This window comes from Quercus suber, unplaced genomic scaffold (assembly GCF_002906115.3).
Source record: "Quercus suber isolate HL8 unplaced genomic scaffold, Cork oak 2.0 scaffold_643, whole genome shotgun sequence".
Taxonomy (NCBI): domain Eukaryota; kingdom Viridiplantae; phylum Streptophyta; class Magnoliopsida; order Fagales; family Fagaceae; genus Quercus; species Quercus suber.
The window spans coordinates 231,137-250,130 of NW_027070084.1; the positions used below are offsets into that span (position 1 = coordinate 231,137).

Consider the following 18,994-nt stretch of genomic DNA (forward strand, 5'->3'; position numbering starts at 1 on the left):
AAGATGAAAATGTAAAGGGAAAGAGAAAGGTTGGAGAAAGTGTAAATGTTAAAAAAAGTGAGTACAATTTAATTTAATTTATTTAAATTTAAATAAAATATTATATGTTTAATTAAAAAAAGAAAATACAAATAATTTAATTATATGGAAGATGTGACTGAATTTAAATATTGAATAAAATAAGATGAAAAGATTAAAAAAGTAAAAATAATATATATATATATATGTATGTATGTATGTATGTATGTATAACAATAAACACTAAATTACCCAAATTGTGTTATGTAATAGAATAATATATAGTATATTCTTATATATTATCTTTTTTAATTTTTTTATAATGCAATAGTATAATATTTAACAATCAAAGAGAAAAAAAAAAACTTAAAACACAAAACTAAATCGTACCAACCCAACGTAGAGTTATAACAAACACAAAAATTTATCAACTTAAGCAAAGATGCAGGAAAAAAAAAATACTCCAAAAATTATTTTTTGTGTGTGTGTGTGAGAGAGAGAGAGAGAGCGAGAGAGAGAGGAAGGGAGAAACAACCTTTCTATGATGGAAAACTATGCAAAGAATGGAAAAGAGGATAACAAATTTATAAAAGATGGTGTGAATATGAAGAGACAAAATAATGGAAGATGAATAGTGACATTAAGGTTGAGGGTAGTGAGAAGATGAAAAGGTAAGGGAGGGAAAGATGAAGAGACACATTTTTGTGATGGAAAACTATGCAAAGAATGGAAGAGAGAATAACAAATTTATAGAAGATGATGTGAATATGAATAGCCAAATAAAGGAAGATGTATGGAAAGATGAATAGTGACATTAAGGTTGATGGTAGTGGGAAGATAAAAATGTAAGGGAGAGAAAGATGAAGAGATAAAATAAAGAAAAATGAAAAGTGATATTAAGGTTGAGGGTAGTGGGGAGATGAAAAGGTAAAGACTTGAGAAAGGTTGGAGAAAGTGCAATTATTAGAAAAAAGTAAGTGTTAAAAAATAATTATAGGAAAATTGGAAAGAAAAATAATAATGATGTGGATGCTGACATGGCTCAACGTGAGTATAGTAACATTAAACGCTACGTTTCAGCTTTTAATAATATATAGAATATAGATATAAATAATAATATACATGATTGATATTGATTGATTGGTGGGATATGTTAAAGAACATGAGTCATGGCAAGGATAAGAGGAGGAGAACGACAGGGTTTTCTTTCGCATTGCTCCAATTGTGTCTCAAACAGTGAAACCTGCCAATATAGAGTGTTCTTAACAGACCCTCCGACGACCACTACACTATGGCATTTGGTTCGGTTGGTTCCGGATCAGACCAATTTCTCAATTCTATGTTTGGGTTGGACAGCCCTACTTTTATGGGTTCTATCTAAAGAAAATTGGGTGCTAGGATAGATGGTTAATTTGTTTTGAATGGATCATTTTTGTATGATGTTGGAACTGTGTATTTGAGAAAAATAAATTGTATTGATTGTCCAATTGGATTTTTTTTTACATAATTTTTATTGTCCATGAAAGTTTTAATTCATCAAGAGCTAAAAATGGTTACAAGAGCAAACCAGCAAAATCAAAACTTGTCCATTTATACTTGATAGAAATCCAAACTGACTACAAGTCTGCATCAAGCTACAACTCAAATGAAATGAATTGAAATATACATAGACTTCATATATGCAGTCAACCAACCAATGAACGACAATAATTAAATTAAGCATCGAGTCAAGATTCTCTTTCCAGTGCCCCATAACTCTTTGCCCCATAACTCTTCGCAGCTGTAAACTTCAAATAATTATCTAGGCACCAAGTTATTCTTTCACCCTACTATTCTGTAGTTGCTCCCATTAACGTACCTACACATGAGATTAGCGATATTTTGTAACCATTATGAGTGATATAATTTGCCATTCGTGTTAATGAGTAACAATTACACCCACTAAAACTTTTGACATTGTACCTCTCAATATGTTTTTATTAGATATTATGTATTTTGACAAAATATTGTCATTTAGGATTGGGATCTATGATATTTATTTATCTCTCTCAATCTTCTTTATGGCAAAAACAAAGGTTGCAGTGAAGTAGCTAAAGAATTTAGATAGTAAGTTTATACAAACCTAGAGTTTGTTCTAACTGTTAATCACCCTTCCTTGTATTCTAAGCTCAGTTTAGAAAAATAATGGAAGGCACATGTTCGACTTTGTAGAAATCATCTCCTTCTTCTTCAAGTCTATGTTTGAATGCTCTTGGCATCCATCGTATCTCCAGTTCCTTTAGAGTGCCGACAAACTTCAATCCATGTGGAACTGTCACCAACCTGTTGCAATCTGTAATCTCTAAACGGCAAAGACTAGGCATTGCACCTGCCTCCACTGTCCACTCCTGTAAATTAGGCAGGCCTCGTAGGAGTAAAGATTTGAGTTGAGGAAAACCTTTCTCAGAGCATACCATTTGCTTCCCAATGAAGGCTTCCCATCCTCTTAGGACCCTCAAGTAAGGTAACTTCTCAAGTATTGGCATTGGATCTTCCACAAGTCTAGATCCCCACAAAGTTAACTTGGCAAGGTATGGAGAAAATTCCTGGTGATTTGGTAGCTTGTTAATCCGCCCTTCTATGTGCAGCTTGTGAAGACGAGGACAGCCTTGTACTACTTGTCCTACAACTACTACCTTATCAGGGAATGAAAGCATTTCAGTCTTCATGGACAAGGATCGAAGGCTATTTAATTTTTTGATAGGGGGATTGAAGATTTCCCTGAACTCTTGGAAGTCTCTCGGGCCATTTAGCACCAATTTTCTAAGATTTGTCAAAGTAAGAAGATCTCTTACATCACATTTGTTGGTGGGGAAGTTTACTAGTGTCTGCAAATTGCTCAGATTTGCTAGTTGAAACTTATCATTAGTTAAATAGTTACACCACTTTGGAAAATATAGATGTCTCAACTTTTTCATCTTCCATATCACTGTCGGTATTAGTACAGTTGATTCCCAACTCAGTTCTTCAATGGTTTCCAAATTTAGGGTCTCTAAACACACTAGATTGACTATGGAGGAAGGTAATTCTTGTATACAAGTTTTCTTCAAGCTTAAGAACCTCAAATGAATCAAGCTTCCTATTTGCTCTGGTAACTGTCCATCCAATGACCGGATTCCTTCCAGATCCAAAACTCTAAGCAATTTTGAGTACTTAAAAATTGATTTGACTTGCTGGCTATTTTCATTGAAGTATATAAGGGACCTGATTTGAGGATTCTTTTTGTAATAATCATTTGCAAGAAGTTCATCAGAAAATATGGCAAGTCTTCGAATACTTTCAGTTGATGAATCAGCTGTCTCATTTCCACTCCAAGGACTTAGTATGTGGAGGAAATTTTCCTGCTTTGCCTTTGACAAGCATAGGTCTCTCATAAGATCATGGAGACGACAGGATTTAATCCTTCCATTTGACCCAATTACACCCACTTGAACCATGCATCTATTTATCAAGTCAACCAAGTAGCGTTCTGCATAATCTTCTAACATTTCATCTCCCTCTAGTTCATACATCAGTGGCACAAAGCCTTCTACCACCCATAGTCGAACCAATTTCTTTGCTGGTATATCGAAGTCCTCTGGGAAATGGCTCAGATAAAGGAAGCATGGTTTCAATTGGTAAGGCAATTCAAAGTAACTCAAAGCCAACACCTCGTGAACTCTTGATTGTTGTCCTTCACTGCAGCCACTACCTAGGTGTAATTTTATATTTCGATGCACAATATCCCACTCATTCAATGTTTCTTTTGTTGCCAAAAGTCCTCCAAGCACAATAATTGCCAATGGTAAACCAGCACACCTTGCCACCATTTCTCTCCCCAACTTCTCCATATCTTCGAATATTTTGAATTCTGCATGTTCAAAGGAACTAAATTAGAAAGTATTACATTTTCAAGTAGTTGATGTTTATCTTTTTTATTGAAAGGAAAAGTGATGCGGATGAAAAGGGTAGAAAGAGAGAATTAGAAAATTAGAGGCACAACAAGAAAAAGAAATAAATGGGACCAGTGCTTAACCATATGACAATACTCAATACAGAATTAGTACAAATGCTTAATTTAGAATACACAGCTCTACCATATATATAGAATTACTACAAGTGCCACTAATAAATTCTTTGATTATAAAGATGTGCCCGAGACTCAATGGGTGAATCTAGTAGCAACATGGTTGTGTAGATATCTTCAAATTGGTGGGCCAAATTTCAAGAAATGCGACTTCTCAAAGGATATCCGAGGTAACAACATTCAAGCCTTCTAGAGACACAACTACCCTCATAATTACTACAACTACCAACAGTTAAATATACAACTCATAATACAAACTCAAATTACAAGACATACATAACAAGATTTGATAATTATAAAGCTTATTTTCAAGACAAAGACTAATTAACCAAGACTACATTTTCAACTGAATTTTAATCTTCAAATGGCTATCTCTTGAATTCTAACTTGGAAATTACGTATTCTGTTATGAGAAACTACAATATCCTCACCAGATTAAAAAGGGCTTGTCCTTTGGTTTAAGATGATAGCTTTTCCCTCTATCTTTCAGAAGCCCAATAAAATAATTTTAGTCCTTTTTAGCAAAAACGACAAACTAATTAACATGCTAATTCTCAATCAGGCATCACTCGTGATAAGCATGGCTGAATGAATTTTAATGCATAATCTTCTTTTCATTAATTGAGATTGAAACAGTTTGCACCTAAGCACCTCATAGCTTTCAATAGTTTTTGAAGCACTCTTCGAAAAGAAACCATTTGCGTTTCTCAGCTTTTAATATAACTACAATAAAAACTACTATTAATTAAAACATTCATGTGATGAATCAGATGATAAGATGTTGTAGACATGAATGAGATTTCCTCAGTTGGTAGTGTGTGTATGTAGTTGTACATATGTATACAGTAAAAAGTGGTAGGATGAGAATATACCTGGATCGTTTCTGTGAAATGCCTTCTTCTGAAACAGCTCCCAACTCTGTTCTTCGTTTAAACAGCCAGGCTCGTGTAGAAAACCACTTGGATCTACATGCAAGGCTACTTCTCTATTGCGAGTTGTTAGTAGAATTTTGCTGCTACTTTCCAGTCCTAATGGGAAGCCTGGACTTAGTAAATCCCAAGCCTCTTTGCTCCAAATATCATCCAGGATCACCAAACATCTCTTCTCTTGCTGAACTTGATTAAGCTTCTTTGCCAGCTCTTCATCTCTCATTTTCAAAATTTGATCCCTCTCGTCTTTGGTTGGAGAGGTAAGTTTGATTAATATCCCTTCCCAAACATCTCTTGTTTTGCATTGCTGGGATATATAAGCCCAAGCGAAACCATCAAAATGCCGCCTGACCTCACTGTGATGGTAGACTTTCTTAGCAAGAGTGGTCTTCCCAAGACCACCCATCCCACAAATAGACACAATTTGACAGTGCTTATCTTCATTTACCAACTGTGCAACTACTTCTTTTATATCTTCATCCAACCCCACAATATACTCTTCAACAATATGGGAATATGACCATCTCAATTGTCTTTGCCTGTTCAGAACTGAACTCGAGCCCACTTCTTTTATAGGAGTCACACCATAAGTTTGTAAACTTCTAGTAAGATCAGAGATTCTTGTTTTAATGCCCTCAATCTTGGACCCCACTTGATAAAGCTTTCTGGTGTTGAAAATAGGAACATGTTTCTTGAATGTGCTGTCTCTATTCTTCAAAGCGATTTCGAGGGCAAAAGTTTCAATGACATCCTCAACTTCATAGGCAGCTTCCCGAATCTGTGAAACCCAAATTCGAACGCTCTCATCTTCGTTTTGCCTTTTATCCGCATCTTTTAAGAAACACTGCATCCGCTCTAATTCAATTTGCGTTTGCTTGACTTGTTGGCTCACCCCTTTTAAATATGTCGCTTCTTCAATCAAAAGGTTGCCTAGCCTTCCCACTGCATTGAAAACTACAGACTCGGCCATGCTATGCGCCTTCTCCTCCTCCTCCCCTCGCCAGAACAAGAAGCAAATATCAAAGCAAATTTCTCTTCACTTTGCTCCGCCAGTTTTTCATTTTAGTTTGTAATATTGGCTTTCATTTCTTTTTACTATTCTTGTAAAATAACCAAACAAATCACATATTATAATTGTTGAAGATTTGTGTTGCTTGTGCAAATTAATTAAAACAGCTACTCAGCTCTAATAAATTAATTAGAGCACATAACAACGACCCCATATATGCTGCCACCAGGAATGCCTCATACAATAAATTAATTAGAGCACTTGACAACGACCTCAAATCTGCTGCCAGAAATTCCTCCATTCAAACCAATTAATTTGTAGCACTGACAACAACCCCATATATATGCAAACCCTCTTTTCAAACCAATTAAAAAAAAAATTGAGAAATTCAAACCAATTAATTTAGGAATAGAGTTTGCATTGTAACAATAATTTTACAAAATATTACAATACAAGAAGGGGAGCAAACCATGTGCGGCACATGGACTATACCAGTAATGCCTGCAATGTTGAGGAGGTCCAGAGGAAGATCACCCATGTGTTGCGGCGATAACCAGCTGAGAACAGAACAATCTTTGTCCGCACATCTCCTAGTATGTTTTGTCTCTTGTTCCATGCTTCTGTTTTTTTGCGCTCTATCTGTTGGCGTTGTAGTAGTTTCAGACTTTCAGGTTTGACCTTTTACTCTCTTATTTACATTCACTCTTCATGTAGTGTACAATTGCATATATTTTTTTCATAAAAAAAAGTAGTGTACAATTGCACACATTTGCATGAATGGTGTACAATAATACAATATTGTACACTTAACTCCTAAAGAAAAACCTAAAGAAAGAGAAAGGTTTGAGACATCTTTTTTTGGAAGCATCATATTCACCAATGACTACTCTTGCAAAGAAAACGTTCAATGCACTTCATGAGCAAATCAGTTTGACTGAAGTGTAAAAGACCTTGAGCAGTTTGATGAATAAACAAGCAGGGATCCCCATAGTAAATATTGAGAACCAATTTATGACCAACCTCAAGTAAACTGCAGCATAAAGGCTATTACCAGGTGTTGGGCCGACCAAAGTGATTACTTGGGAGGAAAAGGCACTTGAGCCTTACAACTCAAGACCATCTACCATTGCAACAAGCAAAGGCCGCTTACCTATCTTGTAGCTGAAATGTGGAATTGATCTAAATCGTGGCAAATTCAAGGCTTGACTTTTCCATAAAGAACAGAGAATATGGTATCTTTGAAACAGGATTTTCAGGAAAAGCAACCATTTGAAAGCAAGTGAGTAAGACTTTAACAGGCCTTCTCCAACCATTGAGATTATTGATTCAAGCTTACAAAATACAAACAAAGTCATATATATCAATCTATGAATACTGTGTAGCATCCATTACCGTGAAAACTTGATCCAATTACCATTGAACATAAATTTCTAACAAAACTAAAATCAGATCAATTTCCCAAACCCAAAAGAAGGCCTCCACACTGGCTGTGGCAGCAATATCACTGACAAACAATCCATTCTCACCCACTTGGTTACACCAAACCTGGAAATAGACTGAATTGAAGAAGACCCCTATCCAATTGCGAATTTGATAGTTGTTTGTTCATTGGGCCGTTTGGCATGGCAGTGTCCAAGGACAAGTCTGCAAATTCCTCAGGAATGGAGCTCTTACAAATATATATATAATATAACAATGGGATGGGTGTGTTGAATCAGTCATCACTACGAGAATCCACATCATCCAGCATCTGCACTCTCTTGCAGCTCAAGTGCATGTTCAAGGCCTACCTCCACTTCACCAATCGTGGGATGTTCCATATTGTCTTCTCGCAGGCAAGAAGTTACAATGTTCATGTATATCTTGAAACACTCTGGAGCTATCTTCCCTATCAGATACGGATCAATCATCTGATTAATGGTTCCATCTTCTACACATTTTGGAGCCCAGACGGCCAGACTCTGCTATTCGCTCTCTAATTTCATGTTCACTGTTATTTTCGTACAGAGTACTTCAAACAGTACCACACCCAAACAGTAGACGTCAGATTTATCGGTCAGCTGATTTGTAAGTACATAAGCGGGATCTACGTATCCAAAAGTGCCCTTCACTTCAGAATTGACCCTGATTAAAGCCTTTGACAAACTCGGAGGACCCATCTTGCAGAAGCCGAAATCTGTCAACTTGGTCGACTACACGTCACGGTGGATGATAATATGCTTCACTCCGGTGTGAAGGTAGTGCAGTACACCCGCAACCCCAATGCAACTCTGAAGTCTTCGTTTCCACGGGAGTGGATCATCATGATCCCAGTAGAGAACGTGTTCCGCGAGGGATTTATTGGCTATGAACTTGTAGACTACAGTATAATATCTTGTTCTTCAATACAATATCCGATGAGATTGACGAGGTTAGGGTGGCGTTGCTGGCAAAGCAACAGTACCTCGGTCCCAAACTCTTCGAAACCCTGTCGTGACATCAAACTACGATGCTTTATTGCAACGTTTACGGTAGAGTCATCAATAAATCCCTTATATATTTTGCCAAAGCCTCCATGGCCAAATCCCTTATATTTTTTGCCAAAACTTCCATGACCAATTACTAAATCATCATCGAACTTATTGGTAGCTATCTTGATCTCAGCGAGTGAAAATCGCCGGCATAACCCATTAGGAAGAACTAAAGATTGTTTGATGTCCTGAATAACTTTGAAATATACTGTGAAATAGTTTCCATTGACGCTTCGGTCGCACACCTGGAGCTTGACGACGAGAGAACTATCAGATTAAATGGGAGTGGAAAGTGACGGCTTTGACTCGGGGATGATCAGATTTAATGTAGTGCTTTTATAACTTTGAAATAGAAACGGGTGTTCAAGACACCTAGCAAACCAAGAAAACTGCCACCGATTGATTTCAGCCAGTTTCCAAAGTTATGGGTCCGGATTGATGTTTATTGACGGGACTAACGAACTCATTTACTGAAGACGACGACCATAAGTCCAACGAAGACATCCCTAAACGAGCAAATTAATACCCACTGATAGGACTGACGAACTCATTCGCCAAGACGACCTCAACACTACAGACGAGGGCATACTTGGACGAACAAAACCAATGCCCACGTCACTGACGAGAGTAAAGCCATCCATTCAATACAGCCAATTAATACATAGGGCAGTTACAGATCCAGCTGTGTGAGCCGTTGGAGTACATTGAAGCCACATTATGAGGCATGAAACGTTACTAAGAAGAACATTAAAACCACCTTCATTGCCCCAACGGCTAGAAGCTGTAACCGCATATATAAAGCCTCCACATTGCCAAGTGCAAGGTACATACACACATAGACACTAAGAGATCTCTTTCGTTTTTGTTCAATTACATTGTTTATTCCCAAGAGAGCTTCTTATACTGACTTTGGCATCGGAGGCATTGTGGCAGGCACCACACCGGTGACCACCTTTGAGAGTACGTTCATACAAGCTGAGAATTACTTCCATCTGACCAACTCGATTGACGAGCTTACGGTTCATCAGTATAACTCTACTGACGAACTTACTCTACTGATGAACTTACTCTACTGACGAACTTACTTGACTGACGAACTTACTTGACTGACGAATTTACGCTTCATCAGTTTGGCGCCGTCTGTGAGAACGACATTTTCGTGTTCAATCTCGAAAAAGTAGTTTCCGATCAACTATTTCTCTTAGATGGAGTCCAATCATGATTCCGCAGCCCTAGCACAACAAGTTCGGACTCTTGCAGCCACCATTGAAGAACTGACTAGACAAAATCAGGAAATGAAGCTACGGCTTCAGCAGGAGGAGAATCGGTCTAAGGGGAATCAGGATGACGAGGGAGATAGCCATAGAAGAAGTGACCATCAAAGGCCTACTACTCCAACCGAGCAGAACTCAGACTTGCTCCAGGAGATGAGGAGGGAGATGGACGAACTTAGGAATGCCATCAAGGAAAAAATAGAACAGAGTGTGGATCGAATGGTTAGGGCAACGGATTCGCCGTTCACCACAGCAGTCCTTGACTGTCCAGTGCCGTCGAAATTTCGGCTACCTCAACTTGAACCTTTTGATGGGCTAAAGGATCCTCAGGATCACCTTAACACCTTCAAAACGACACTAGGACTCCAGCAGCCCCCAGACGAAATATTATGTCGTTCCTTCCCAACCACTCTCAAGGGAGTTGCAAGGGAATGGTTCACAAAGTTGCCAACATCTTCTATTGACACCTTCGAGCAGTTAAGCAACGCCTTTCTGCGTCACTTCATTGGAGGACAACGTCTAAAGAGGACCGCAGATCATTTACTCACCATCAAACAAGGAGAGAAAGAAACCTTGAGGTCCTATGTGAAACGCTTCACTCGAAAAACCCTGGAGGTGGATGAAGCTGACGATAAGGTGCAGTTGACGACCTTCAAAGCAGGACTGCAATCTAGGGAGTTCGTTTCTTCACTAGCAAAAAATCCTCCAAAAACAATGGCGGAGATGCTCCTGAAAGCACAGAAGTACATGAACGCAGAAGAAGCACTGGCTGCCATAAGGGACGTGGAAAAACCAGGGAACAAGGAAAGAAAGGAGGACGAATGTAGAGGACAGAAAAGGGACCGCTCAGATCGTGGGTTCAGTGACGAAGGTAAGTCTAAATGGGGTTTCTCCCGTCGGGGCTCGCTGTGGTTCCATAAGCCCACATGGGAAGGACCTTACCGAGTCACCCACTACTCCAGACAAGGTAGCTATCACCTGGAAACCCTAGACGGATAGAGGCTCTCGAGGTCATGGAACATCGAGCACTTCAAGAAATACCACCAACAGATGTAACATAAAATGTATTCATCATTGAAATTAATAAATGAACTATTTAGCTAATGTCTCCATAACAAGCAGGTCTGAGCAGCTACAAGTCTCAAAAATGGCTAAGTAACAAGATTCTGCCTCGACGGATGTAAGTTACTGACGATGACAAGATCCCTAAAAGGGTGTAAGTCACAAAAGCGGATAAGTAACAAGATTCTGCCTCGACGGATGTAAGTTACTGACGATGACAAGATCTCTAAAAGGGTGTAAGTCACAAAAGCTGATAAGTAACAAGATTCCGCCTCGACGGATGTAAGTTACTGACGATGACAAAATCCCTAAAAGGGTGTAAGTCACAAAAGTGGATAAGTAACAAGATTCCGCCTTGACGGATGTAAGTTACTGACGATGACAAGATCCCTAAAAGGGTGTAAGTCACAAAAGCTGATAAGTAACAAGATTCCGCCTCGACGGATGTAAGTTACTGACGATGACAAGATCCCTAAAACGGTGTAAGTCACAAAAGTTAATAAGTAACAAGATTCTGCCTCGACGGATGTAAGTTACTGATGATGACAAGAGCCCTAAAAGGGTGTAAGTCACAAAAGTGGATAAGTAACAAGATTCCGTCTCGATGGATGTAAGTTACTGACGATGACAAGATCCCTAAAAGGGTGTAAGTCACAAAAGCTAAAAATGGCTAAGCCAAAAATGACTTAATAGGGTGTAAGTCACAAAAGGTATTGACGAAGTTATAGACAAAAGGTACTGACGAAGAGAAGGGAAGGAATTCAGAAACAAAGGTTCAAAAAATTGAAAACTAGCGGGAAACCCAATGTTCACATGAATTGGAGTTATTTACAGCCCAAAAGCTTTCACATTCTACGGTCGTCATTACAAGTCACGACGACCACAGAATCGGGGAGCAACTGACGGGACTGACGAACTCATTTACTGAAGACGACGACTATAAGTCCAACAAAGACATCCCTGAACGAGCAAATTAATATCCACTGACAGGACTAACGAACTCATTCGCCAAGACGACCTCAACAATACAGACGAGGGCATACTTGGACGAACAAAACCAATGCCCACGTCACTGACGAGGGTAAAGCCATCCATTCAATATAGCCAATTAATACATAGGGCAGTTACAGATCCAGCTATGTGAGCCGTTGGAGCACATTGAAGCCACATTATGAGGCATGAAACGTTACTAAGAAGAGCATTAAAACCACCTTAATTGCCCCAACGGCTAGGAGCTGTAACCGCATATATAAAGCCTCCACATTGCTAAGTGCAAGGTACATACACACATAGACACTAAGAGATCTCTTTCATTTTTGTTCAATTACATTGTTTATTCCCAAGAGAGCTTCTTATACTGACTTTGGCATCGGAGGCATTGTGGCAGGCACCATACCGGTGATCACCTTTGAGAGTACGTTCATACAGGCTGAGGATTGCTTCCATCTGACCAACTCGATTGATGAGCTTACGGTTCATCAGTATAACTCTACTGACGAGCTTACTCTACTGACGAACTTATTCTACTGACGAACTTACTTGACTGACGAATTTACGCTTCATCATTTATATTTAGAAAAACATATATTCTTTTTTAAAAACCTGTGATATCAATTCAATAGTAGGTTCCAAAAGGTCTAATAAACCAATTTTACATCCCAACCGTCAAGCATACTAATCTCTTGCCTTCCTGACCGCCGCTCATCTATCATTCCGTTTTTTCTATTCTAGTTTTCTATTCATTCCTTGTTTTTCTCCTTCCTTTCGTTCTCTATTATTATTTTTATTATTATTTCACCGGCCAAGGTGCAGTTTACTTGTTGAAGTCTTGAAATGAGTTGGTACAATTTCCATTAGGAATTTTCTTGGATTACTTAATAGTTAATTCATGGTTCTGGTCTTCTGGTAGGTGGGGTCTTATATCCATGGTTTACCCCAAGGGGCGGTTCAAATAACTCCTCTACCTTGTTAAAGTTCAAAGTTATAAAAAATAAAAATAAAAATGTATTTCCCTTTTCTTTGATGTTCATCTTATTATTTTTCTTCTTTGTTTCTTGTGAACCGATTTTCTCTGCACTCTCCTTTCCACTCACATCCAGTCACTAGAAATTGCACATCATGTCCTATTGCATAATTCCATCAATATCTGTCATCCCATTTTAGATCTTTACAATCTCTGCTGATCTTGGTTTTCTTGGCCTCATTGGTTGCTCTGAATTTCACAAACCGGTGCACCACACCAATGGAACTTGAGCTTGGTACAGCTTGGTTAGTTGACATCCAGCGCTGTAGTTCACTTGGTGACTTTGGAAAACTAATGAATGATCAATTTGACTGATAAATGTAAAAGACCTTGAGCAGTTTGACGAATGATCAAGCAGGGATCCCCATGGAAAAATACTGATAACCAATTAATGACCATCTCAAGTATTTTGCAATGGTGTTGGTGCTGCCAAAGTGGGCTCATGGGAGGAAAAAGGCACACAGGTGCCAATAGGCCCAGTACAACTCAAGACTATCACCATCGCAAAAAACGATAGTCCCCCAATATATCTTGCATTATAAATGTGGAAATAATCTAAAGGCAACTTGTGACAAATTGAAGAGCTCAACTTCTCCATGGAGAAACAGAGAATCCGCGGGTCTTTGGATCAAGAATTTTACTGTTTAACAGAAAAAACAATAATTTGAAAGCAAGTGAAAAAGAATGACCAAAAAAAACGTGTTGACAATGGTGTGATTGTCGCAAATGTTAATTCAGGCTTACAAATGCAAAGTCATGTACATCAATCTATGAATAGCATCCATCCCTGTGAAAACTTCAAACATAAAAATCTAACAAAATTAAAGTTAGATACATTTCCCAAAACAAGAGCACACCCTCCCAAAAAGATCTCCATACCGTGGCAGTAATATCAGTGACAAACATCCCAGTTCTGTTCCTAAAGCAGAGCAGAGACCACTCTGCCACTATGCTCTCATTTTGTTTCTCCTAACTTTGAAATGGAGAGCATCCCTATCTCTAGAAATGTGATTTTGATAATTGCTTGTGGTTGATGATTGGCGGTTTGACTTTTCCGTGGTGAAATTCAAAGACAAATTAGCTAATGTGGTGCTATTTGAATCCTAAATAGACTCTTCAGATTCAGGTAGAGAAGCACTACCGTTACATTCAACAATGGGATAATTATATTGATCCACATCATTTCTCGTAGCATCAGCTCTTTCTTGTAGCTCTAGTGCGTGTTCAAGGATTAACTCCACTTCACCAATCACGGGACGATCCTTTCCCTTATTTTGCACACAAGAAGTGACAATGTCAACGTATAACTTGAAACACTCTGGAGCTACTTTCGCCATCAGATACAGATCAATTATCTGATTAATGGTCCCTTCTTCAATGCATTTTCGGGCCCAAGTAACCCAAAACTTCTGTTCTTTTGTCAGTTTGATGTCTCTTGCTTTTCTGGCAGAGAGTACTCCTAGCAGTACCACACCGAAGGAGTATACATCAGATTTATCAGTCAATTCTCCTATAACAATAAACTCTGGATCAACTTATCCGTAAGTACCTACTACCTCCGATTTTACTCTAATCAAAACCTTTGACAAACTCGGCGGACCCAACTTGGGCAACCCCAAATCTGTCAACTTGGCCTCCAATTTCTCATCCAACATTATGTTTCTTGGCTTCACTTCACGGTGGATGATATTATGCTTCAGTCCAGTGTGAAGGTAGTGCAGTCCACGTGCCATTCTAAAGCAAATCCGCAGTCTTTGTTTCCACGGGAGGGGTTCATCGTGGTTAGTGAGGCGGTTGCCAAGGTTTCCATTGGCAATGAATTCATAGACAAGGAACCCCTTGTCTTCATTGAGACCATATCCGATGAGACAGGTGAGGTTAGGGTGGCGTAGCTGGCAAAGCAACACCACCTCCTTCGTTAACTCGTCTAAACTTGTCTCGAAATCCGCATCCTTTATTGCAATGTTTATGGTACGGTCATCAATAAACCCCTTATATACTCTGCAAAGCCCCCTCACCAAATAGTAAATCAGCATCGAAGTTACTGGTAGCTGACTTGATCTCAGCGAGTGAAAATTGACGGCGGAGTAGAACTGAATAAGATTGTTTTGTTTTGCCTGACCTTCTCTTCCATAACTTTGAAATAGACTGAAATACCTTTCATTGAAGCTTGGTTCGTATGGTATATAATATATACCAATGAGTTTGATGACGAGAGAAAGATAAAGTGGGAGTGGAGAATGCTAATAATCTTAACAATATCTTATGCCTATGAAACATAGTTTTACACCATTGGATGGGACATTGAAGAAAAGTCAATTGGATGGTTCAAAAAATAAATCTAAATATGATGAAGTTATCAATATAATTAAAGTATGGCAAGATGAAAAAATGATACATAACGGTAATGCAAATTAATAACTGACAAGGTAAGTAGCGTTCAAATTAGAAAGAGCAGCACATTAATTGATTCAAATTGCATCAAATTTAATTAAGTGCAAGGGATTTGACCAAGAAGTATATTCAAACATGATTAAAAGCATCAAGTCCTGTGTTATTTGGGAGATTTTCTGTTAATGCATATTTGAGAAACAAATTTTATTTTGGGAGTTTACTTTGTCTTGAAAAAAGTCTAGATTTTGGAATATTGAGTGATTGGCTCAATGACTGGATATATTCAATTAGGAGATCTCATTCTGCAGTTTAAATTTTTAGGATTAAAATTTTGGAGCATTACAGTTTGGCTCTGCAAATCGTTGCCAAGATGTCAAGTACAGGGAAAAAGGTGGACATTTGGAGGGCTAATGAGAACTTGCTTGATGCTTGTTTGAAGCATCGTTTTTAAACCAGTCTTGGCCCTCATGGGTCAAACTTTGATGGCCATAATTCTGTTATTGGAGCACCAAATTGAGCTGACATACACCTTGTATTTAGAATGTCTTAACTATAAAGAGAGTAATTGGTTTTCCAAGGTTATGGAGCGAAGGAATTTGGAAGGTAGCGAAGGAAACTTGTGCATTCTGGTGCTGATCTTTAGCTTGCACTGAAGCTGCATTACAAATGCATTAGGGAGAAGATAGGTGTGAAAAATTACAAAGATGAAAACATTAATGCTGAGATTCCCAATTCTAACGTCAATATGAGATAGAACTTGAATGCTATGCTCTTGGGACAAGTAATGCATCTATTTTTCATGACAAAATAGTTGGAAGACAATGGTGGGCTTATGATTGTTAAAAGGGACGCATCAAGAAATGGTTCAATATGCAATAGTACTTCCTACAAAGTAGGAGAAATATGGTGGGTCACCTTCAAGATAAGTTCTTTGGTACCATAATTCTGGGAAAACTCTTCTTACGCATGCAAATGTTAATGCTTGTCAATAAATTTCATTAGCATCAACAGTCTTAGCTACTCACATGTTCAAAGAGATAAGGGGACAATGTTAGAGACGTCTTTGACATAGTATGTCAACCAGCATCATTACCTTTTTCTTAATGAACTGAACTCCATTGCCAATTGAGAGTGAAAGCAGAATGGAGAAGCTTGTGTGCTGCTGTCAAAATCTGAGCCAGCAGCTAACTAAAATGGATTAATTACCATTCAACAGGCTCCTAATTGGTTATTTTATCTTCCTTTACCAGATGATAGGTTATGGACACAAGTTTTCATAACTTTTTGCTATTATTGTCCATTTTACCTTCCTTTACCAGATGATAGGTTATGGACACAAGTTTTTATGACTTTTTGCTATTATTGTCCTAATAAAAAACATTATATTGCAGTCTTTGCCAAGCATACAGAGAACTGAATCAAAGTAAACGTTCCTGCGTGCATTCAACACAAGTGAAGAATATTTAAGTCATGGAAGAGATGCCAAAGGACCCTTGCTTCAAAAAACATATGAGAACAAAAGCTTTCAACAAAAAGTAGAAGCTCCATCTTAGAGTTGGATAGATCAGGTTTCTATTTTCTGTTAGCTCATCACATTTTTCGACAGTTACACTCCATTTGTTTTGGTGGAAAATGCTTTCCATATTTTCTAGTATTTTGTACACAAAAAACACTAGTCAACGAAAAAACGTTTTAAGTGATCAACTGAAAACAAACCCAATAAATGGAAAACCATTTTCCACTTTCTAGAGTAAAAAATATTTTCCAAAGCATCACATACTCAACAAACTCACCACAATTTAATTGATTGTCAACTTTTTTTTCCAAATGACATCTATGCTCAAAACAATAAATTTACCACTTAGTTTTGTGCAGATACAAATTCAGACTTGGTTTTCCCATTTGAGGCTAAAAGTGACCCAAAAAAAATCCTACTTGGGGTATGTTTCCATGAGTGAAGGTTTCTAGTCATATTTTTATTTGGAATTACAAGAAATATGAATGATTTTTGTGCAAGTCAAATAATAGAAAAATAAAATTTCTATCTTCATTTACAGTCATTGTGCAAAAAAAAATACCAAGTTATGTTAGTATGCAGGAGAATGCTTACCTAACATAGTTGTTCTATGCACCTTAAAGAAGATCAAACATATTATTCCCCACTTATAGATACAATTAGGATAAAATTCAATTCAGCAAACTTAAATGGTATTAATATAGCTTATTAAGGTTGGGGCAAGATTTCCAACCACAAAAAAATGGTAGTAAAGCTAAACATAAAGATTAATTGTGCATCATAAAATCAAACTGAACCATCAAAACTAAATTTGGACAGGCTAGCTTTTGGGTTGAGTATGTGTAGATCAAGTATGTTACAATTAGAGAGTTGTAGTTAGTGACTTAGTCACTAGATTGGTAAATTGTGCTGTGATAATCTGTAATTCAGAATTTTATATATTTATTATTACTTCTAAGAGCAATCACATTATAAATATATGCTGACGGGACTGACGAAGTTCAAGTACACATGGACGTACCATCAACATTGACGAGCATAAACTCTTGCTAAGATAGACGATCATATGCTTTACTGACGAATATATCCGAGACCATTCAATGCGGGGAATCAAACCCAAAACGATTACAAAAACAACTGTACAGTCCGTTGAAGGATAGTGATGGCACATTAAACAGCCACAGACGTTACCAAAAGGAGCATAAAGACCTCCATAACTACACCAACAGCTAGAAGCCATAAGAACATATATAAGTCTCCCACCTTGCCAAAGAACAGGTACATACACACAGAAAATAGCACTAAGAGACCTTTCTAATTCTTTCCAATTACATTGTTCATTTCCTAGAAAGCTTCTTTTACTAACTTTGGCATCGGAGGCTTTGTGGCAGGCACCACACCGGTGTTCATTTCCAAAGGTGCGAAGAATCATCTCCGTCTGACGAACTGTACTGACGAGTTCACACTCATCAGTTTGGCACCGTCTGTGGGGAGCGACATTGTTTTCGTGTTCAGACTCGAAATAGTGGTTCCCTATTCTTGTTCTTTTCAAGATGGAGTCTAATCAAGACGCTGCAGCCCTAGCTCAGCAAGTTCAAGCCCTTGCAGCCACCGTTGAAGAACTAACTAAGCAAAACCAAGAATTGAGATTACGGCTTCAGCAAGAGGAAAATCGTTCGAAGGGGAATCAGGAAGATGAGGGGGATAGCAACAGAAGAAGTGACCATCGAAGTCCTAACACTCCCGTCGAGCAAAATTCAGATATTCTTCGGGAGATGAGGAGGGAGATGGACGAACTAAGAAACGCCATCAAAGAGAAAACAGAGCGGAGTGTAGATCGGATGGTCCGGATGACGGATTCACCATTCACAACAGCGGTCCTCGACTGCCCAGTGCCGTCGAAATTTCGGTTACCTCAGCTCGAGCCCTTCAACAGGCTGAAGGACCCTCAAGATCATCTAAACACCTTCAAGACGACCCTGGGACTTCAACAGCCCCCAGATGAAATACTGTGTCGCTCTTTCCCTACTACACTCAGGGGAGCTGCCCGAGAGTGGTTCACGAAGTTGCCAACATCGTCAATCGATACGTTCGAGCAGTTGAGCAACGCTTTCCTGCGTCACTTTATTGGAGGACAACGACCAAAGAGGACCG

The 18,994-nt window shown here is 38.4% G+C and overlaps 2 protein-coding genes across 3 annotated transcripts; both read right to left on the bottom strand.

The window, feature by feature from the left end:
- Nucleotides 1–1,582: 1,582 nt before the first annotated feature.
- LOC112026542 (putative disease resistance protein At1g50180) lies at nt 1,583–6,297 on the bottom strand. Of its 2 annotated transcripts, XM_024059234.2 has the most exons (3): nt 4,996–6,297; nt 2,141–3,907; nt 1,583–1,876 (listed from the first exon to the last, which is right to left on the bottom strand). In XM_024059234.2, exons 1-2 carry the CDS (start codon nt 6,020–6,022, stop codon nt 2,187–2,189), a joined length of 2,748 nt encoding a protein of 915 aa, XP_023915002.1. In that variant the 5' UTR covers nt 6,023–6,297; the 3' UTR covers nt 1,583–1,876; nt 2,141–2,186. The 2 variants fall into 2 exon arrangements, with proteins under 2 accessions (XP_023915002.1, XP_023915001.1); XM_024059233.2 differs by having other exon boundaries at nt 1,583–3,907.
- Nucleotides 6,298–14,033: 7,736 nt separating this feature from the next.
- On the bottom strand, nt 14,034–14,966 carry LOC112026561 (receptor-like protein kinase FERONIA). Its single transcript, XM_065765610.1, has 2 exons — nt 14,522–14,966; nt 14,034–14,440 (listed from the first exon to the last, which is right to left on the bottom strand). The coding sequence occupies exons 1-2, from the start codon at nt 14,964–14,966 to the stop codon at nt 14,034–14,036; spliced, it is 852 nt and encodes a 283-aa protein (XP_065621682.1).
- Between the last annotated feature and the right edge of the window lie 4,028 nt (nt 14,967–18,994).

Coding starts and splice junctions, on each gene's coding strand:
- LOC112026542 (XM_024059234.2), bottom strand. CDS start 6,022: ATGGCCGAGTCTGTAGTTTTCAATGCAGTGGGAAGGCTAGGCAACCTT. Junction 3,908..4,995: donor ATTTCACAGAAACGATCCAG/GTATATTCTCAT, acceptor TTGAACATGCAG/AATTCAAAATATTCGAAGAT.
- LOC112026561 (XM_065765610.1), bottom strand. CDS start 14,966: ATGCTGATTTACTATTTGGTGAGGGGGCTTTGCAGAGTATATAAGGGG. Junction 14,441..14,521: donor GCCCAAGTTGGGTCCGCCGA/GTTTGTCAAAGG, acceptor TTATTGTTATAG/GAGAATTGACTGATAAATCT.